The sequence below is a fragment of the Apium graveolens genome, chromosome 6 (genome assembly GCF_009905375.1).
Source record: "Apium graveolens cultivar Ventura chromosome 6, ASM990537v1, whole genome shotgun sequence".
Taxonomy (NCBI): Eukaryota; Viridiplantae; Streptophyta; class Magnoliopsida; order Apiales; family Apiaceae; genus Apium; species Apium graveolens.
The window spans coordinates 73330769-73355021 of record NC_133652.1 but is presented as its reverse complement, the minus strand read 5'-3'; the positions used below and the strand labels follow the sequence as shown (position 1 = coordinate 73355021).

At 30.8% G+C, this 24253-nt stretch overlaps 1 protein-coding gene and 1 long non-coding RNA gene across 4 annotated transcripts; both read right to left on the bottom strand.

The window, feature by feature from the left end:
* Positions 1–6151: 6151 nt before the first annotated feature.
* LOC141668714 (uncharacterized) lies at positions 6152–9417 on the bottom strand. Of its 3 annotated transcripts, none has more exons than XR_012553162.1 (5): positions 9193–9417; positions 9024–9085; positions 8214–8300; positions 7396–7977; positions 6152–7072 (listed from the first exon to the last, which is right to left on the bottom strand). It is a non-coding gene; the product is annotated as an uncharacterized LOC141668714 (long non-coding RNA). The 3 variants fall into 3 exon arrangements; XR_012553161.1 differs by having other exon boundaries at positions 6158–6529; XR_012553163.1 differs by lacking the exon at positions 6152–7072 and adding an exon at positions 8056–8111 and having other exon boundaries at positions 7735–7977; positions 9193–9409.
* A 7213-nt stretch (positions 9418–16630) lies between these two features.
* LOC141663638 (auxin-responsive protein IAA1-like) lies at positions 16631–18202 on the bottom strand. Its single transcript, XM_074469432.1, has 4 exons — positions 17871–18202; positions 17192–17491; positions 16941–17002; positions 16631–16839 (listed from the first exon to the last, which is right to left on the bottom strand). The coding sequence occupies exons 1-4, from the start codon at positions 18092–18094 to the stop codon at positions 16799–16801; spliced, it is 627 nt and encodes a 208-aa protein (XP_074325533.1). The 5' UTR covers positions 18095–18202; the 3' UTR covers positions 16631–16798.
* Between the last annotated feature and the right edge of the window lie 6051 nt (positions 18203–24253).

The window sequence follows — 24253 nt, the reverse complement described above, 5'->3', positions numbered from 1 at the left end:
TATCCAAGCAAGAGGTGGTTATGAATATTTCGTCACTTTCATTGATGATTATTCTAGATTTGGGTACGTTTATTTGTTGCACCGTAAGTCTGAGTGCTTTGATAAGTTCAAAGAGTACAAAACTAAAACGGAGAAGCGACTTAATAAAAGTATCAAGTCACTACGATCAGATCGTGGTGGCAAATACTTGCTTGGAGAATTTAGGGAATATTTATCAGAAAATGGGATAGAATCCCAGTTAACTGCACCAGGCACACCCCAGCAGAACGGTGTAGCAGAGAGAAGGAACCGAACTCTTTTAGAGAGTGTTAGATCGATGATGAGTTATTCGGATTTACCCAAGTCGTTTTGGGGACATGCCTTAGAGACAGCAGCTTATCTTCCGAACTTAGTACCTTCTAAGTCGGTTCCTAAAACCCCCTTAGAATTGTGGACCGGGGATAAACCGAGTCTAAGACATATTCGAATATGGGGTTGTCCAGCACATGTGCTGAACAAGAACGCGACTAAGTTAGAATCTCGTACAGAAGTAAGGTTGTTTGTAGGCTACCCCATGGGAACGAAAGGATATTTATTTTATAGTCCGAAGAATCGGGATGTCATTGTTAGCACCAATGCAAGATTCTTAGAGGAGGAATATATAATGAATCACAAATCGATGAGTAGTGTCGTTTTAGAGGAACTAGTGGGAGGGATAAATAATACCCATGAAGTTGTAGTACAAGTAGAACAACCATAACATAATGTACAACCTGTCACTAATACCGCACCAGTGCCTCATCGTAGTGGGAGGGTTGTTCAACAGCCTGATAGATTCATGTTTTTGGGAGAGTCTTCAGACTTGGTCCCTGGTGAACATGATGATGATCCCCGTACATACGAAGAGGCAGTACAAGACAAAGATGCAGATCTTTGGCAAAAGGTGATGGAATCTGAGATAGAATCAATGTATTCTAATCAGGTCTGGGAGCTCGTGGAACCACGCAAAGGTATAAAACCTATTGGATGTAAGTGGATCTACAAGAAAAAGAGGGGATTAGATAAAAAGGTGAAAGCCTGGAAAGCAAGACTTGTTGCGAAAGGGTATACTCAAAAAGAAGGTATCGATTATGAGGAAACTTTTCACCGGTAGTCATGCTTAAGTCAATCCGTATTCTTTTATCTATAGCAGCTCATCTCGATTATGAGATTTGGCAAATGGATGTCAAGACAGCTTTTCTTAATGGAAGTCTTGAAGAAACCATCTATATGCAGCAACCAAAAGGATTCATTAAGGAAGGCCAAGAGCATCTGGTATGTAAGCTTAAGAGGTCTATTTATGGACTTAAACAAGCTTCTAGAGACTGGAATATTCGTTTTGATCAGGCAGTCCAGTCATATGGATTTGATCAAAGTCCAAGCGAATCGTGCGTGTATAAGAGAAGTGAAGGTAATGCAGTGGTTTTTCTAGTACTATATGTAGATGATATTTTACTCATTGGAAACAATGTTGAGATGTTGTCATCAGTAAAGGCATGGTTGTTCAAACAATTTGACATGAAGGACTTAGGTGAAGTGGCATACATCCTTGGGATCAAAGTTATAAGGGATCGCAAGAAAAGGATGTTAGCTTTATCTCAAGAGCCCTACATTGATGAAGTATTAGCTCGTTTTAACATGCAGAACTCCAAGAAAGGTTTTCTACCTTTTAAGCATGGAGTTGCTCTATCTAAGAAGCAGTGTCCTTCGACACCTAAGGATATAGAGAGCATGAAAGCAGTTCCTTATGCTTCAGCATGTGGAAGCTTAATGTATGTTATGTTATGTACGAGGCCTGACATCTGCTTTGTTGTAGGCATGGTTAGTAGATATCAGTCGAACCCAGGTCAGGAACATTGGAGTGCAGTAAAAACTATACTCAAGTACCTGAGAAGGACTAAGGAGTATATGTTAATTTACAAGGCCTCAGATCTATTTCCTTTGGGATATACTGATTCAGATTTCCAATCAGATAGGGATAAGAGGAAATCAACCTCGGGATATGTTTTTACTTTGGGAGGTGGAGCCGTTATATGGAGGAGTGTAAAGCAGAAATGCATTGCAGACTCCACCATGGAGGCCGAGTACGTGGCGGCCTCTGAGGCTGCCAAGGAGGCTGTATGGTTCAAGAACTTCCTTTTGGACTTAGATGTGGTACCTAATTTGCCTAGGAGCTTGACGGTGTATTGTGATAACACTGGTGATGTGGCAAATTCAAAGGAACCGCGAGACCACAAAGCAGCTAAACATATTGAACGTAAGTATCATCTCATACGAGGAATCGTAAAGCGAGGGGATATAGTTGTGGCTCACATATCATCTGAAGACAACCGAGCAGATCCTTTCACAAAGAGCTTGCCAACCAAGGTTTTTGACAAGCATGTGGAAGCGATAGGAGTCAGATGGATGGACACATAGATTTTTATGTAATAGTGGATTAAATAAACACTGATGTACACATAGAATATTTTGAGTATAAGTGGGAGATTGTTAGTGTATACTGAAAATATTTATTTGAAGTATGTACATTTATTTCTGGCCAGTTTATTTGAGAATCATTTGAATGTTTACATGTTATCTAATATTATATATTGTGAACAATCTAGTATCAAATGGGATACAGAATATTAGATTGTTAAATACGGTTATATAATATAATGAAGGTTCACATCACAGGTGGTGTTGGACAATCCACTGGTATGGCTGTAGTATTATTTAGATTAGTTTATATTGACTAATAAATAATACTAGTATACTTTGTGTATATTGAACAGGATCAAATTTAGAATTGTTCCCTTAATACTGATTAAGAAGGAGAACTAAGATTCTATGTTATTATTAATGCTTAGGTTCTTAATCCGGAAATAGTAATTGACACGTGTATATTATTTACATGCTTTGATTTATATATGAAATAATTCTTTTGAATTATATCATTATATTATTATGAAATAATATTCGGGTTAATGATGTCCCCTTGAAAGCTCAAAAAGATTTAATTATGTGAAACCCTGCAGGTGGAATTTATTCTGGCATAATTAAATAAAGGTTGAGTGGATGATCAAGGATAAAAGATATTAATTAAATAAATTATCAGTAATTTATTTAATTAATGGACATATGATATTTTAAACATGGAGAATTTAATAAGCAAATAATATTGGAACCGTATTAATTAAATTACGGTATTAGGGAAGGTAGTGCAAATATTAATTCTTTAGTGGATTGAATTAATATTTAATTACATTGGGCTAGGCTCAAGATGTAATTAGAAGGCTCAACCTAATTATACATGGTCCCTATTGTAGCCTATATATATTCTTATTCTCTTCTTGCTTGGAATTGTGTGAAAACATATTGTAGCCACCAAGGAGCAAGAAGAGAGGATAACTTGAGAAGACGGAGGCCACACTTCGCTCAAGGGAATTTGGGAATACAATAGAAGAGCGTGGACTCAACCATTAACAAGGTAATCCTCTTTTCGTAATCTTTATCGTAAAACGTAGTAACACCCTAAGTCCGTGGTTCCCAACAATAGCCAGCCAGCTTTTGTTGTATATCAGATCAGTTTAGCAGTGGTACTTGAGTAGTGATGGGAAGTGGGTAAATTTTTGTTATATTGAGGAGTCGTGCTACGGTGTTTGGTTTCTTTATATTTTAGTTTTGTGAACTGTTGTTGATTCTGCTACTGTCATTGTTGCTATGATTGCTAGTGCTGTTAAACTAGATTTCTTTTGTAAATGGACCTCAATATGAAAGACATGGGTACTGTGATTGGGCAGCGTTTTCCTGATACAGGTGCACCGTTCAACGGTGATATCTTCTGTCATATAATATAGCTTGTTGGGTCGTTCCTTTTCTATCTAATATTAACAAGATCGGGTATCACTAATTAGAGTTGTGTAATTAATTAAGCAGTACCATGTTGGTTGTGTAGATTTTAGTTTGTGTGTGCTAGTATTATGATTCATATGATTAATTGATATATTAGTGACAGACTGACAGGACATGTGATTTCTATGACCATGCATAACATCATTTATTATATTATAATAAAAAAAAGATAGTCAAAAACATGTGCACTAAGACACTACACTGTACAAGCTATGATAATATTTTATTATTGTGTGTGTGTTGATGCGTAGGTGGGTAAGTAGTCCTATAGCATATAACTTAAATCATGTTTTAGGTTTTAAACTTATATATGTATATTATTTTACTGATTTTCGTTGTTATTTTCTATTATATTTCTTTGATTTTAATCTACTAGCATGTCAACTGCATGGTCCAAAAAGATGTCAAATATGTTTATTTATTCTGAGTCATGTTTTATTTATCATTGTTAGGTACCTATTTGTTGAACCAAATGAATTCTATAACTAAATTTGTGTTAGTTTTGGTCATTAATATGGTGGTGTTTCACTTTTATTGTTTAAATATTTAATTTTTGCTTCAATAATTCTACTTGAACACATGTGTATACTTTGGCTTTATAATACTTAACATTTGGATTACGATATTTACCTATTAATTACTAGTTTATTGTATTTGTTGTTTGCACTGGTTAGTTTAATAATGAATGTACATCCATGTTTAAGACTGCTAAATTATTAGTGTTCCAAGTTCTCCGCATAGTGAATAGTTTTTTTACTATTTAATTAGATTGTGAATCACACACTTGTATTGAATAATTTAAAGAACTAGTATTAATAATAAATTATAAATTTGTTATTAGATCACGGGATGGGAATTTAGCGACTTCGTTACGGATTTTATTAGTATTTTAGTTGTGATATCCAAGGTACGGATTATGTCCCCTTTTTATTCAGCGCTACTCCTCTTGTTCCTTATATTTATTTGATTCGTTCCGTTCTACTTTCTGTTCATTCCGTTAATATTTGTTTTGACCGTTTTAACTTCCGAAAATTGTTTTAAAAATTAATTTTGAAAATTTTAAATATCTGTTTATGCGGATTATTTATGACACCCTCTATTTTGGGAATCTGAATTATTTGTCTCGGGTGATTTTAAAATTTTGCGAGAATATTTTTATTTGACCTTTAGAGTGATATAGGTTATACCGAGTTAACCAGCTGTAGGGGTACTACAGCCATGTCATGCGGCACTAGTGACATGACACTTCCGTGACAGTGTGATTAGTGACGACGTATCATTTTGTTAGCTCTTGGGAGGAGCTTTTGCGCATTTGATATTTGTTCAGAATACGTGGGTGCACCCAGAGCTTGATTTGTGATTTGATTTATGGTGACGTTGTATATGCCGTACACGTTATCCATTATGTTGCACGCATTAGGTACCCTATGATGTGTGTATTTGTATCTGTTCTGATCTCGGTATGAAATATCATAATCCCTCGTTGTTTCAGCCATACTTGTTTTTAAAATTATTATTTAATATAAGTTGTGCAATCTTCGTTTCTGATTTTTGTTTTATAAATTGTATTCCAAATCCGTACTGGGCATTTGACTCATGCCGTATTCTTTTCTTGGTAGGTGTTTAGGGGGATCTGGAACTGTGTGATGAAGAGCTACCCCCATTTCATTGATTAGGATTTCAGATTTTATCATTATCTAGACTTAATTAATTGTTTAGAGATTTTAATATTTATATTATTGGTTTAGATGGTTTGGAGATTTAATATTATTTTGAAGATTTTAGACTATTTAATTTTTGTTTAGAAATATATTAGTGCTCTGTTTGCAGGTTTATGAATTATAAGTAATATCTCCTTCTATTTTTAGGAAGGGGGTGTTACACAATAGATCAGAAAAGCATTACAATAGAGCTATTATAACATCGAAGCGCGTTACTCCTGCAAGCATGACATCAGGCTCCCTAATGTAATACTTTGGCTCTCTACTGTAACAGAAGGAAAAGTATTACAACAGACCTTACTGTAACACTGGCCAATGGCCAATTGTAACAGCTTATCAATGTTACATTAGGTTAGGTTGGGTTTAATTTGAAAAAGTGGGGCCCATATTTTGCTGTTTGACCCACATGGCCTACATTCTATCTCCTTTTTTGTAATATCAATTTTTTTTGTAATTATGTAATAATAGCTTTTATAATGTACCACTCTAGATAGATCAAGTAAATGCAACAATTAAATTTAATTTTTTTTACAATTGTGTGCTTTAAAAATAATCCCAGAAGCAATATTACATCAAATCTCCAAACCTAACCAACACATATCGAATAATGGAAAAATGTTAAAACATTCCTTACTAGCTTTTACTACTAAAAAATTTTAAAACCGCATAAAAACTCAACCAGCCACGCGATTACTTGATTCTAAATGGATGATGTGAAACATTGAAGCATAGGAGATCGCAAATATTTAGAAGTATTTCAAGTTTCACACTGGTAAATTGTGAGACAACATATCAGCTAATGGTTTGACCAGAGCTTCCGGGAGGACATGATGATGTAATCACTTCAATTAATACACCAAATGCTTTTTGTACAAAATCTCAATGATCGTATCTCCCTTCAAAAGATACAAAGATCAAATACACTGATTAAAGATAAAAAAAATGTGGAAAACTACCACGTGGCAAAACCTAAACATCACTAAAAATTTAGGAAAATATAATAAAAATTAATGGCCTAAAACGGAATGTACAACCAACAAAATTTTTGTTATCCACGGTATAAGAACAAATAGCATTGATGCAAATACTATAAAGATATATAAATCATTGTACAATGCTATTAAGTTATAGGTATGATGAATATAGTGTTAAAACCATATTTTTGATTCCGCTACTTAACTAAAGGTGTCTCTAAACCTGCACAAAATATCAGCATCAATTTAAGGTGGGTATCACCTTTGTAGCCCTGTGGGGAACTCGATTGTGATGCAAATAGTCAAGTACTAACAACACCTGAGTCAGCAATTAGCAAAAGTTTCCGTCATATGCGGAAGTTAGCCATTGTTACCATTAACGATTAAGGTTGAACTCTTATTAGTTTTTTACTTTCAGCTCCTCTTGAGAAATATGTTCCTCTAGCTTTTTTAACAATCTCCTCCCTGACCATAGGAGGATCATAGTATTACCTCATCCAGTTATTTAGGAAAATGTAGGCATGTTATGAATTAACATGCTGATTGTAGCATATTCATTTGTTCAGATATGTTGCAGCATCATAAAATATGGTGATATGTTAAGAATTGCTCATGTTTCTTCTGTAATCTAGATACCATGTATTTTATTTTTTATATAATATTATAAATTATGCAAATTAATCTTTTCTAAACTCATGTAATTGGATGTCAAATAATTTGATGGATCAGCCATAAAACTATAATAAAAAGCAAAGTCATAAAAACCAAGGGCACAATAAAGTACTTACAAGTCTCCTCCTTCACAATCTCTGGTTACTTTGCATATACTGGACCTCTACAAAATATAACACATTTAATCAACTAGGATAAAATAAATTATCAACATATTCATGATATGTTTCTTACTGGATATACATTCAGCACTTTAATTTTCAAAGGTAGTTTATAAGTTCCTTCTTTCACTAATCATGTTACCGGGAGTGGCACTAAAATAAATCATACGATTAGTCATCTTATTGAAATATATTAAAGGAAAGTAGATAATGGCCGGCCTTATCTAATTCAGTGTATGACATGTGCATAAATCTGTCTGTTTAAGGTATATCAATGACGTGCATACTCAGGTCTAAAGGAATTTATTTTTATGTAGAAGAAGTAAGTTCTAAGAAATGCTTCCGTCTTCCTTAGTATATGGCACTCATCTTACACACTTACAGAAAGACATGAAATTGGAGATACTATAAATTTGCACAAAGTTGAATACATGTATGTATATAAATTTAAACTGGAATCATCTTCATTGTTTGATCTTGAATTTCCAGCTGTTCCTTTTAACTTTCTACAGCTCTAGCATCTTCAAGACGTGCAAACTGCAGTAAAGCCACGAAAATATAATCAGATCCAAATGCTAAATATATCTTTTAATTAATAAGCAATTGTATTAGTACCTATTATACTTTGTTCACATAAGGCCAACTATTAACATCCATGATATAGTGTTATCCTAAAAAATAAAATTATCATTGTTCCTTGCAACTTAAAAAGCACAGTGTAAAAAGAATAAAATGATCCTGCAGTCACCAACTATGAAATTAATAATACTCGCCTGGACAAAATCATAATCTTTACAAAGCCAAGTCACCTGGTCAAGTGGCCACTGCATCAGCTCTACAAAGCCAAATGATTCAAAATCCTAAATACGAAAATAATGAGATGTTTACCAAATTATGTCAGGAAGAAGATGATGGTTAGAACTGCAATATATATCTCAAAAGAAAATATATCACAAGGCCCAATTATAATAACAAACATGCTGGTATCATACTAGCCACTCAAAACCAGTATCTACGTAGACTTGTATATATTAAATGGATTCTTGCATAAATAGCCAATAAATTCTTGACGCGCATATCTAATGATGTTAATAATTTCTAGTATTGTTCATTTGTTGGTCATATAAATGTATAGGCAAACCTAAGTCTTTGACAAGTATCCCAAGGAAACATAATTAGTACCACATAATTACAAATGCAACTAAAATATATATAACCATCCCCTAAAATTATCAATAAAGGATATCCCAAGTAATCACATACATGTAACTACTTCACAAAACATGCTGCTGGAATGGGCTCAAAATTGAGAATTGTTCTTGTATACAACAAAAATTATAATCTAATTAGGTCAAAAAAATATGAGAGTATACATAAAATTGAAAGGACATAGGTAAACACAAGGCAATAGTTTGGAAGAATATAGGGTGACAACTGACGAGTAGAGAAGTTAATTAAATAGATTGTTATAGAATAATTAACCATAAGAACTGTAAGTATCTCTTGGACCCGATCTTCTCGACACAAATATCAAACAAAAAGACCCAATCGAAAAAATATCTTAGACAAAGTCTCAACTTTACCTCAATTAGTTTTAAACTGGAAGCTCCGTTAGCTTTGAAGACCCAATACAAAACCCTATCACCTGAAATACAGAGATGTAGTTTATAATACATAGATTACAGTTTATAAAAAGTGAAAGAGTAACAAATATGTGCGAATTTATCACTTAACTGAAGCAAGATTACAAACCTTAATTTATAGAACCCTAATCCCTTTCAAAATCATAAAAAAATCAAGTTAGTAAGTCTTAATCGAAGAAAGTGCGTTTATCAATTACCCAATCTTCAATCAAAGCTTTGATTCTTCTGAGAGAGAGAGATGAGCAGTCGAGAGTTTTTGTCCAAATCGAGAGTTTTTGTCCAAGTCTAGAGTTTGGGGAGTTAGTCCGTAGTTTTCATTCAGGAGGAAAGTATCGCGCTTTTTTCGGTCTTTTTCCCTTTCATAAAACGTGTATTATTCTTTCTCAATTTTAATTTTAATTAATATATCTATTAAATATATTATTTATATATGTTATTTAAATATTTTGTATTATATAATATTATTTAAATACAATACTATTTGTTTCCAAAATAAATTATAAAATAATTTTTTTTGATATTGTATATGATATTCTAAAGTTATGAATAATTCTGGATATAATTTTAATTCTAATTTTGTATAATATATTCATTTTAATTTTTTTATATAAAAAATAGGTAATGTAACAACAGGTACTGGTGTTACATTTTGTGTAACACGGTCACTCTCATGTAACACAAATTTTACGACTATTGTAGTAGTAAATTAGTAGTGTTAGGATAGAACAAAAAATTCTAACCTACCATAACGAAATGCTTGTAATAATTTTTAAAAACCATTGTATCAGGCCACTTATGGCGTAGTAATATAACTCCTGCATAGAACTGGACCGATCACATGTTATAGTATGGAACATGCACTATTACAAACCATGAGTTATTACAAACCATAAGTCTATTTAATTTTACAACTATTTCAAGTTTTATTACAAACAATTATACTAGTCAAATGTCTCGAAAACCTGCTATACAGAACAAACCAGCCAACTTAAAGACAAGCAGACGACCTCAGTTCACACTTCTTCTTAAAGTGAAGGATAAAAGACTTGCTCTGGCCTAGCTGAAATATCAAAATAATAAAACAAGTATGAGCGAATGAATTGCTCTGCAAGCGGTATAAACCTTTTGCTTGAAACAACAATAATATATCTGAAGAATAACAACTGAAAACAACAATATTTGAACAAAACCAATAGCTAATATAAGATTTAATGATAAACAACAATTTCATATTTTAGATTGGAATCCTCGAACAACGGTGTGTTGTCGCCGGTGATCAGTCGCGGAGCAACATCAGTACGCTGAAGCATATCCAACAAAACAAATAGGTACCCAAAGCACACATTGTCCTAGTAAGGTATTATAATCAAATATAATACATAGCTCATATTGGATCGCTGCCACGGCCTCTTATGCAACCATCCGAACAATATTTTTTTATTATTAAGGGAGTCGAATCAATCGACATACTTAACAACATAGCTCCCCATTTCACATGGTCCGGAGTAACCGCAACAACTCATGGCGAAATAACTAGAATAAATAGTTATTCGATAATCGCATAACAAGGTTCCACTTTATAGAATATATCTGGATAACATAGTTATTCACTATCTATCAAATGAAAGATTCGTTCTAGCAGAACAATTACAAAAATAAAAGAATTTAAATAAATCATTGATTGTTTGTATATAATGCATCAGAAGAATACATATAATAAATTATAATATTTTGAATATATAAAACATTTATACATTTTGAATTTAGAATATGATAGGGGTACTTGCATAATCAGGATTTATCGTAGTGATATGTAAAATATTGTACTATTTTGAACTGAGAATATGAGGGAATACTTGCATGGTATGCACATTAAATTCTAACTAAAATATCAACTTACAACTGTTGGCTACTCAACTTTTATCTAGCGCCTGACTACACGCTTGGCTTCTTGACTTTATAAACCAAACTATTCCAATTAACCAAACAAAACTCAATCGACCTAACTATAGTCGTTTATATCTAATCATGACGTAAAATCAATTAAACAAATAATAGGTATGTCACATAGCACGTAAACATGTATTTTATGTAACACGTAAGTCAAAGTATCAAAGGATTTGGTTCGGTACTTTTAAAATTCAAATCGGGTCAAATACTGATTTTCGGTAAATATCGGACTCAGAACGGCTCTTAAAACAAGTGAGCTTCCTATACAAAAGAATTTATGTCTCAAAAGTATTTTTAATATAAGTGGAATATTTTTCTAAGTCTAGACGCGTTCGTTTAATATTAAATGAACAAACGGTTTAATTATAATGGATACAATAAGAATAGTTCAATTAATAATAATATTAATTAATTATTTGATATTATATAAATTTTTAAAAGATTATTGCTTATCCTTCTCTCAACTCGACTTGCTGCTACATTAGCTACACGAAAAGAAAAATAATTTTAAAATATTATTTGACTTAATTATAAATGATTATATTTTTACTTAACTATTTATATATAAAATTAATTGATTAAATGAATTAATCAACTAATTAAATAATAAATAAATAACTAAAATAAATTATGAATAAATAAATTAAATTTGGATATTTAGAAAATATCAAAAAAATAATTTCCCGAAATTAAAATAATTCAATAAATTATTTAAAAATATTCAACATAATTATTTTTGAATTAAAATCAATTTTGAAAATAAATTTAGAATTTTGATTTATTTTTAATAATTTGAGAATAAACATTTTTGAAGATTGAGGTTGTCATCAACCTCGATAAAGCAGCAAGACGTTGGAGGACGTGTGGCCGGAGGAAGGAAGAATACGCCGGAATCTGGAAAGGTTTCAAGAAATCGGTGAGTTCTTCGAACTACGGTGACACTCCGTTTAGCCAAAACACACGGTTTAAACACGATTATTTTACCAAATCGATCCAACATACTTCAATACCCCAAAAATAATCAAAACTGAACCAAAACACTCCCGGATAATCAATCCCGATAAAAAATCAAGCATATAATCAAACTTCCCGACCAAATTAGCAACTCAATCATTTCTTAACCGATATTAATGAATTATATATAAATTAAAGTTTAGAAGACGTATAATCTGCTACTAGCAATCATATCATCAAACAATCCGATAAGATCACAATTTTGAATTGAAAAACATGACAAAACTTGACTTTGGGAAAAACAGAATCAATATTACACAAAAGGTATATCAAATTTATCCCAATAATCTATATAATCTAATAACAACATCAAAACATACAAACGATTAGCAAATAATTCAAAAATTGAAAAATAAAATAAAATTTAAAAACTGAACCTAAAATACACTATGTGGTAATCAAATTACATGATCATATACATGGATAGACTCGATTTCATCTTAATAATCTTAATCTAACTTCAAAACAATCAAACGATTCAAGACAATAAAAGCCTCGAATCGAAAATCGATAAATATGATAATTCAATTTAATCAACCTTAAACGAAGATCCTGGTATCAAAAGAAAGGCCGTAAAATAAGATTCAATTTTGTATGAAGAAAGTCAAAAAAATGGATGCTTAAAACCCCTTGAATTAATTGATTAAACTTGATAACAAACCCTATCTCGGAATTTGGATAAAGAAGCAATTTTCTGATTTTTCTCTTTTTAGATAATTATAAAATAAAAAAAATCAGCTATTTATACTTAATAAAATTATACCCCAAAAATTATTTAAGGGTTTTTTATTTCCTAATTATATTAATTAGGTCTAAAAATGTTAATTATGGGAAATAATTTATAAAATAATATTTTTAGATACATACAATATTTTGCCAAAATTTTCCAAAAAATATTAAATTTTCAAAAATAGAAAAATAATGGACCATGATTTTATAAAAATGAAAGCACACATTTTGTAGTCTTTGACGTCCCTATAGCGTTCCAGTCCGACAATTTTTAATAAACTAAAATATTTTCTAAATTAACAACAAAACTCGAAAACAAATATAAAACATGTCAAGGCACGCAGAAGGGGACAAAACATATCTTACGAGTTAGAAATGATTTCAGGTAGCAATTAAGTTCATGTAATTACATTTAAACACGTAACAAATATTCAAAAAAATTATAATCCTCGAGACCACATATAATAACTACTGCATGTTATATCATGACCGGAAATAATTTAAAATAAAATAAAAAATATAATAATTCTTTTAATATATCACAAATATTTATAAAATTTCCCGGATATTACAGATTTACAGTACTGTAGGCGTATATATTAATCTATTAATTATTTAACTATCCCAAATTTAATCGTATCGGGTTGGTCTAAAGAATCGAAACCCATATCAAATCCATTTGACTCGGGTTAACGATTTTTCAACTTAAATATGTTTCGGTTTGAAGAAAGTCGGTTTAAACCGGTCGAAAATAGGGTCAGTTCGGATTGGGTTGGCTAACCTGTGTAAACCCTTATGTATAACCAATATTTCGATAATCAATCCAATTAATACTCAATTAACCGTATTTTTTAGTAGAAGATATTTTTTTCACCTTATCAACCGTTAGTTATACAATAATTTAATTAAATTAAATTTTATAATTAGTAAATAAACATAAATATAATATATGTTCTAAAAATTATACATTCATATGTATATTGTATAATGGATACTGCATAAAATAATATATAAGTATATTACTGTTGTTTGATGAATTTCGTAACAACATGAAATCGGAGGGTTACCGGAATAATAGAGCGATTTGTGTATGAATGTGACTGTTTTTAGGGATTATGATTTATAAAAAATAGAGGGTCTCAACTTGGGAGCTGTCTCGATTTGTCTCGTTGTATCAGATTCATTTGTCAAGATGTCTGCATACCAATTTATATTGGATTAAGTCTACGCAGTTCTGTGAAAATTGGGCTTATCCCTGATAGACTTTAGGGATAAGTATCGTTAATGTGCTAATTACCGATTTTATTTGGTTTCATCTGAGCATTGTGATATATTTCTTGATTTGAAAAATATCATTTCGAGATATTTTTCGTAATTTATTCAGTGTGACTGATTATTTCCTTGTTTTAGGGAGAGGATATAATTTGAGTATTAAATGATAATTATTAATCGGAATTAATAATTAATAATATTAGAAATTTGGAGATAATTAGGGTTATGACATAACAATTACATGTAATGTAATATAATGTGTTATATATAAAATTATATATATAATTATAATATCATATATTTATATTATATTATATATAAATATTCAGGTTTTTGCGTGTTTCGGGTTCACATGTGTTAGACCTGGCTTCAGATTGTGGATTAGTATAACTAAAATTCAAATCCAAAAATTTTCGAATTTATAAATTAAATTCATATCAAAAAAACCGAGTTCCGTAAATTCAAATTTTGAATTTTTGTACATGATATTTGTTAGATCAGATTATTTCCAATTCCTAGTTTTAAGTATAAGGAGCCTCTCATTTCACTCAAAATAAATTTTTTTCTGCATTTTTTATTATATAACTTGAAATCTAATCGTTAAAGAAATCTTCAAATCAACTGTTCAATTTTTTTTTAAGTCTTATTGTAAATATATTTAAAATTGACAATTTCTAGCGACATACATGGCCGTCCACTTATATTAGTGTGTTATTATCTTGACCAAGTCGGATAAAATAGACTAGCCCACACAGATATTGGGTTAGCTTTTAACAATTATTTAGCTAGTTTTGATTTTTGTATAAATATTATGTGTATTTTTATGTATTAAATTTTAAATTCGAACCCGACCCAAAATTGTATTTATGTACCAATTTCACGACACTAACCTGTAATTTTGTCTCGTTGTATCGGATACATTTGCCAAGTTGTTTGTGTATCAATTTATATTGAATTAAGTCTACGCAGTTCTGTAAAAATTAGGTTTATCCCTAGTAGACTTTAGAGATAAGTATCGTTAATGTGCTAATTACCGATTTTATTTGGTTTCATCCGAGCATTGTGATATTTTTCTTAATTTGATATTTAGCTAGTTTTGATTTGTATATAAATATTATGTGTATTTTTATGTATTAAATTTTAAATTCGAACCCGACCCAAAATTGTATTTATGTACCAATTTCATGACACTAACTTGTAACTAATATATATTCATATTCACCCGCTTAGTACACTAAAGTACACAAATTTTACCAACTAATATAAAAAAATTAATTACGAAAAAACTGTAATAAATAATTAAATAGTATAGGATAGTGAACAACAAAATTCTGAATATAAATACATAAAATAAATGAAAATGTTATTGTAAAGTACAACAAACTACAAATTATTCAACATTTAATTAAAATTATATATATATAATATGTTCGTAATATGTTATATAGAATACGTAATTCACATTCGGTATTTAGTGTGTGTATATATATATATTTATATAAATTTAACTAATTATTTATTACGTCTATTTTTATTTCGTGTCGTGTATTCACAGTTAAACCCCTTTAAGGTAATGAGGTTGAGACCGAGAAAAAATATTATTTTATCGAGTTTATTACTTTATCCGAAGTAAAAATACACTGTGTCCATTATGTTGAACCGAAAAAAAATATTATTTTAACGAGGTTATGACTTTAACAATTATTACTTAATCGAGGTTCAATTATATATCGAAAATTCAAACCCGACACTAATTATGTTTGTATTTTTTCATGTTCGTTAACCAAATTTTCAAAATTAAATACTAATTATTCGTGTTATTTAATACCGTTTTCAAATAACGTGTACCAAAATTCTCAGGTTCTAGTTTTGATTAGACCACTAAAAAAAGGAACCAAACCCAAAGTGACTAGTGCCGAATTCGAACCCATCCTAGAAACAATATTTTGAGTTTTGACATTGAACTATTAAAGGTACATATGTATACTTCGCAGCATATGTTCATTAAGCACATTATCATGCATCGGAATAAAGGAATTCGGAATATAGGACTTGGTGTAAAATTAGAGGTCTGATTTTCCAAAAGATAAGTTATCATCTTTTATTGACTTCTTTCTCATAAATATGTTGAGCATCAAATATTGAGGGCCGATTATGATGTTTTATAGGCCTAGTGCAACCGTTTTTGTGGGCCCTTTTAAAAAATGAAAATATAAATAAAAATTAAAATCAATCATCTTAATTATACTAATCTTGCATTTTTAAAAGCAAAATTATTGATTATATGCTTAACAATTTTTTAACATATTCTTCTCATCAAGATGTGTGTTTTACGTGTCTTCCTTTATAAAAAAAACCTGCAAAATTTTATACAAGTATATATATAGTATGGGGAAATATAATTTTGAACCCCAAAACCCTAATGCGATCAAATTACTAGCAACAGGTTAGAGTCGCCGCCCAAAATTATCATTTGGAAAAAAGGTTGGGTTCCAAAATGGCGTAACAGGCTCTTTGCACCTATATTAATATTTTGGCCATGAAATGATTCGAAGAATCTAGATGAGAATGAAATCATAAGCTAAAAGGTTAAGACTAAGATATGCATTAGATAGTGCTAATTAATCAACTTCCTGCAGAGGCAGCTAGCTAAGTAGCCAGCTTTCAAAATTTCCTTCCCCTTCTCTACATTCATTTCATACTTATGTAATATGGCTTGTCTACACCAAAAAGCCTCCCCTACATTTTCTTCAACTACTTGAGCTTGAGCATTTCGTTTCTGGTCTTGGAGCTGCATTAGATTAAACATACATTGACAAATAAAGAACATAATTACATCGTAAAAACTTAATAACACTAACAACTGTAAGCAAGCATTGTAATATGGCATACCTAATCCATTTGCCTCCGACCTCGTCATCACCCTAACTCGCTTGCACGATTCAGCAAACATTCTAATACAAATGCAAAAACTTCATCATATTCGATTTCAAAAACAATAAACATTTTAATGAATCATGTTATACCCGAAATTGAGAAGTCGGAGTCTTCTGAGTTATTTATAAAGGTTTATCAATGATCTCAATCATGCATATGAACCCAATGGAATTGAAAGTATTAACGAGGGCAGCGCGGAAACTTACTTCCAAGGAACATCTCCAACTAACATCCAATCTCCATCTTTATCTTCATAAGTTGGTACATATTCAACTCCATTGACAAGGTCCATCAATTTGTTGTCGTGCAAAACGGTGCGAATGCTGAAACAAGTAAACAGGCCCTCTAGTGCCCTCAACAATTGTTCATAACTGTTGTACATTTCCAGATCAACTTTTCTTAAATACGGAGCTCCGTCCACCGCTACTTTCACGTATTTTCCACTTCTCACTGTCATTGCGTTCTTCCTGTGCGCTCTCACTGGCGGCCAACCTACCACTAGTCCCCTGCATCAATACAGAAACATCAGTGAATACAGGGCATTTTATACACACGGGTCCAATTCATTTATACGGAAATGCCCAATAGCTAATTGACACTTCATCGTTTAGGAACCGTTTCGGAACCAATATGTTATCCCTAGCACGGCTCAAAATGAAACATATTATAAGCGAAACACAAATGATTTAAAATATTACAACACTAGAATCCAATTTTTTTTGACAGGACTACAATCTGAAATTGGATAAATTGAGGAATATATTTCAACATTTGTTTGCAATGTAAATGTTTAATTATACATTAACAATCTCATATCCACATTAACCGTATTTGAAAATTGAGAGGGGTTTTATTTAAAAACCGTAGTAATTGTAAGTTAGTGACCTGGATTTCGCAGACTCTTTATCCCTGGAAAATTCATTTCCTGGCACATCTTTCTTGTTTTGACACCCGGAATTTCCAAATTCCAAATTAACCGTTTCCGAGAACTGCCGCTTCATGCATGTCTTGGCAACACGTGGCTCCCCAGGTAAGCCGAGAGTGAGCTCAGTCTCCTTTAAATTATTCATGCCAGATTCCGGCAAATCACTAAACATCTCCGGGGACATAATTGAGGTTGGCTTTGTGTTTTTCTTTCTTCTTGTACAAGACTGTTTTTGAGGTTGTTAGATAAAAGAATATAAAGTTGATGAAAAGTGTGAACAAATTTGGTTGCTCCTCCATCGTGTGTAGTAACTCTTATACAAGTCGGAAAAGTGGGCTGATCCACTGGGAATGTGACACGTGTGTAGTGAAGAGCGGCTAAGATGGTTCCATGTCAGTCCGCTAAATCATGTAGTTGATGTCGACCAAATCTTGAATTGATCATGTTTTGTCCATGTGTTGGTGTCTTCAGGATGTCTGCTCCATCTCAAACCTTATGAGACATCTTCCAGAACATCTCCCGACCGACACGTGTGCTATAAGTATTCAGTTGCCTGCCTTTCCTTTTTCGCCTTAACCGGAAACTTCTTCTTTCTTTTTTCTTTTATCCGGTTTACGTATACTCATTTCCGTATACGTAAATGAATTTTAACTAAATATAATATCTGCATCAATGGATATGATATTTTCCTTTTAAGAAAATTTTTCATCTAATCAAAAGATATATAAATATATCTTCAAATATTTAGACAACAAAACTTTAATAATTGAAAAAAAACCTATACAGCCAAGTGTCGATCTCATGTCCAAAATTTGATTCTCCAAATGCGAAAAAATTAATTAGTCTCAATTTATTATCATAATGATTAAATATATCATACTATCTTATAATATCTAGTATAAAGAGAAAATCTACAATTAAAAAAGAATAATAAAAAGGTACTATATGTTGCACAAAAACATAAAAATCCAACCAAAGGTGTTCCTTTAATTAGACTCTATGCGAAATTATTAAAGTTAATTTGATACTAATAATATAAATATAATTTAAAAATCTTTGCAATGAAAATTAAAAATATATCCAATAATATAACATGATATACATGATCTTTATCATAATAATCACCATCAACCATAAAAATAATATTATATTCACCATAATAATCACCATTAAGGTATAAATATTCCTCTAAAAGGTACGAACAAAAGCATCACTGATTATTAACCGGAAACTGCTTAATTGTACGCAAGTCATGGCCTTTATTTCCGGCCAACTATCATCTTCCAGTTAACCCTCCATTTGTCATACTTTTTAAGAATTTTTTCTTATAAATACGGTTTGCAAAATTTAAAATTTTCACATCTCTAAATTAGTAACAGTGAGTTAAATATCTTAAATTATTGGTTAAATATCAAATTGGTCACTCAACTTAAGGTCATATATCAGTTTGATCATCAAATTTATCGGGGTATCATTTGAATCACTAAAGTCATAATAAATATCGAACGAATACCTCAATATAGGTGCTCGAGAATTAAAAATTATTTTTATTGAGTTCTATACATTTTTCTTGAATTCTATTATAACCAAATAAAAATGTATGAATTCTAGTATTTTTGATAATATAGTTAGATTTTTAAAAATTGATCTACTATTTATTTTTAATTTTATAGTTATATTTTTTGATTTAAATAAAAATAATTAGTAGATAAATTTTTAAAAATCTCACTAAATCATCTAAAATAATATGAATTCATAACTTTTCATTTGATTGTAATATAATTCAAGAAACATGTATAAAATTCCATAAAATAATTTTTAATTCTCGAGCACCTATTTTGAGGTATTCATTTGATATTTATTATAATTTTAGTGATTCAAATGATGCCTCGCTAAATTTGATGATAAAACTGATATATGATATTCAGTTGAGTGGCCACTTTGATATTTAACCCCTAAATTATTAGTCAGTATTTTAATGTAGGATGAAATATGTGCTATTAGGCCATCACAAGCTACCGATTCACAAGCTACCGATTAATATATGAATGAGGCTAAGAGTTCAAACCATGGATACGTGAATTTACTTAACAAAAAAGCTTCCGTCAAGTACAGATGCTCATTAAATAAATTATATCATTAAGTGGGTATTTGATTTAGCTCATTCTGATATCATGTACGAATTTCGTTTATTAAAAATGCATCTGGTGTTTAGTTTACTATTTATATCTATCTTGTCAAATTTGATACACTGGGGAAGGTAATAATCTTACAAACATATATTTTAAATATCATGTTATATAATCTTAAATAAGTTGTGCTTTTTTTTATTTGATATTGACTAGTAATATTTTATTTATTTTAATAATTATAAATTAATATTGAAATTTTAAAATTTTAATTTTTAAATCACTTATATTTATTTATTTTTGTATTAAGTTGTATAACAACTTATATTTAATATATGTAATATATAAAAGTTTGATTTAATTAATGAATTAAAAATATTTAAATTAAACAAATTTCATTACAATAGCAAACCAAATACATGATATCAACAATGATTTCTCAACCTCATACCCATTTTAACCGTTTTCTTATTTCACACTCGTCTTTCGAATCAAATAATGAAAAATGATATTTTGCCCATTAAAGGTGTTTGCCCGTCAGCAGTTATTTTATAAAAATGACAGAAATTTAACCTTGTGGTAGAAGTCTGGAAGATTCTTTTTTCCAAGGATAAATTTATGAATTTAATGTGTAATCTATTTAGGGAAAAATGTATAAAAAGAAGTAACTTGTTATTTGGGTTCGGTAAGCACGGAATTGACAATACATTGATAGTGGCCGATATATTTGTGTGAAATTGCTATTGCCTAACCGTGCATGATACTCTATTTGAGCACTTTGTACATTTATATGCACACATGTATAAATCTTCGAACTTAATTGTTTGGTTATAATAATGTTTAAAGCGTCTTACTTTCTTAAATTGATTAAACAGTGCATTATACACCTTTCAACCATTAGAATCCACTACTGAAATTGACCATTCGAAACATGTGATTAAAAGCCAACTATATTTTTCTTACCTTCTGGTGACTATTTCCTACTGATGTCTTGTTAATTATGGAACTCTTGATTAAGTCACCTTTCGTTATTTGTATTTTATTCTTCATGTTGATCACTTTATCAATTTTGGTTCGTGATAATACCATTAAGGGTAGAGCGAGAAATTGTCTCTTTGGTAACCTAAATTTCATTTTAAATTCTGAATTTAATCTAATAACATATTTGGAAATTTGAATTTAAATTTTATTTAAAATACCAGACATTCAAATATTAATATAAATATAAAAATTTGCAATGACAACTCTATTATTTGAAATCCAGATTTAAATTTAAATTTACAAACACCCTATGATGAAATTCAATAGATTTTAATTCACAACAAAAGATACCTTTCATGTACAAGCAGACATGACTAAGATTTCAACTATAATATCTTTTGATTATAATAAAGTAGATCATCGCTCATCACCATATTCGAAAATGATCGTGAAGTTGCAGTATAATAGATACCAGATTCGCGGGGATCGTTTTTTATATCTGATAACCCTAAAGAGGGAAGGCACACAGATATATAATAAACAATTATAATAAACAATTATATTCATGATTAAATTCAAAAATCAACATATTTCTTTTAAATGTCTACAACCTCATAACAATACTCATATTGTGATCTGTTCCATAAACATTCTACTAATATCATAATTTAGCAATCATAAATTCAGAATAATACCTTATAAGTATCCTAGATCACCTATGGCTGTCAACCTGTCTGACTCTCCTTCCCTTCTCGCTTCCTTGCTTCGGGATATAGCCTGACCTTGGGATCGCCTTGGGATATCCTCTAAAACACTTAATAAAATATTATATCTGTCTTAACAATTACTAAACATAGACATAGTATAATATTTACTTCGATCTCACAATATTTTCTTGTATAGAGATTGTAGAGTAAAAGGTTTTAGCTACTCATAGAAAATTTATAAACAGTCATTTCTATTAATGAAAACTTTCGATATCTCTTAATGATTTACAAGATGGCTTTTATAGAGTTTTCCAATCTCTGTTGATTCTACTAATTTCTATTTCTAAGATTCCCTTTTAATTTCTTCCGTTCTTTTTCTTTCCTCTTTTTCAAAAGCTGAATCCACTTTCTGTAGTTTGTCTGCCATTCCACCTTCTTTTTGACTTTAGAGATAAAATTTCTGGTAAATGTCCTTGTCTTTTCTGCTGCTGTCTTTTTCTTCTAGTAACCTTTCTTCTTTGTTGCTGCTGTCTTTTTCTTTTTCCTGAAAATTATTGATTTTTTACAGTCACCAATATAATTTGGGCCGTAGTGTCATTTGTAATATGTTTTCAGTCACCAATTCTCATTGGGCCGAAATATCATTTGTAATATGCTTTCAGTCACCAATTCTCATTGGGCCGAAATATCATTTGTAATATGCTTTCAGTCACCAATTCTCATTGGGCCGAAATATCATTTGTAATATGCTTTCAGTCACCAATTCTCATTGGGCCGAAATATCATTTGTAATATCCATAGGTCACCAATTCTCATTGGGCCTATCAATTCATCGTTATTATTACATTGTTAGGTCACCAAATTTTATTGGGCCTAACTTTCATCAAATAGTATTACATTGTATTATATGGTTAGGTCACCCTTTCAGGGCCTAACAAATATCTATGCAAAGGGATCAGAACATCCTTCTTCTTTTGTTGCTATATTCTTTAGAGTTGTCACTGGTCTCCGTCTTTGGCCTGATAATAAATTCTGATAAATTTCTTTTGTCTTCTGAGCATGATTGTGCTTTAAATCTAATAATCTTGCATGCATTTCGTTCAAAGCTGTAGTATCCCTGCTAATTATATCATTATTATAATAAATAGTTAGTATTTCTTCTGCTAATCCACCTTTACTTGTGCCAATGACACATGCCTTTCCTCCTCGTATCATATCTTCAAGTTTAGACTTCAATGTTGCTATGCCGATTGCTCTCTTGTTACACAACCAGTCGCCAAATTGCTCTATTGTACATGCCATGTCCGTCTTTAGGCTAGTATTTTCACCTTCTATAGTAGTATTCCTGCCATACTTAAATATTTGACAGAGTAATATGGGTTTTCCTGTTAAGTCAGTACAGGCATCAAAAACCCGTATACCATAAATTCCTCCTGGTCCGTATGAATTCATGTAAGATTGAAGGCTTTGTGTTATAGTTGATGGTAGTTATGCTATACTTGATAAGGTTTCATCTACCATTATTTTGTCAATAAATCCTAAGAGTAATAGGTTTTTTACTACAGTTGAATCTGCGTTTTCCCTACAGATATACCTTGGGTATTTTCCAAATTTCCCATTTCTCAGGATTGTAGTGTTGGTTTTATAATCATAGTACTTTTGTATCTTTTCAAAGGACTCGGTATATTCTTTGGTAAAAGTTACACGATCTTTTAGGGTAATGGCGTTGATAGTATTATCTGGTATGGTTATTGTTTTGATAGTAGGAGTATTGGCTAATCTTGATACAAAGGTTTCTGGGGTTTTTTGAAGGTTGTTTAATATTCTGAGTTTTCCTTCTAAAGTAGTAGTAAGTTGGCTGATTTCTTCGTTAATAATGTTTATCTGGTCATTCTTTTCCTTTATCTTCTGAATTAATTCTCCCACCTGTATCATAATACTGCTAATACTTTCCATTTTCCCTGCTAAGATAGTCTGCAAGAATATTTTTAGTACCTGATATATTTTTAATAATAAAATCATAACAACTAAAAAATGTTTGCCAATTTCTTCTTTTATTTAATTCTGGTAAAGGGTCAATTTTATTGAATATAAATGATCTTACTTGAGTATTATCTGTTCTTACAACAAATTTTGCAGGTAGTAAATGATAATGAAATCTTTTAATTCCTAATTTTACAGTTAATAGTTCCTTTTCATTAATATGATAATTCTTTTCATTGGTTTTCCACGTTCCAGCTGCATATCCACATATTAAAGGGTTTTCTTTATCAATATCATCTTTTTCAAAAGCTACTAATACTGCTCCCCATCCTATATCACTAGCATCTGTAAATAGTTCTAACTGATCACTATCTTTGGGTAATCGTAGTTTAGGTAAATTTTCTACCTTTGTTTTTAATGCTCTTATTGCATTTGTATGATCTTCCTTCCACTCAAAAGTTTTATTTTTCTTTATTAAATCTTGTAGTGGTTTTCTTAATTTTGGTAAATCTTTTATATAATCCGAAGCGTAATTTACTATTC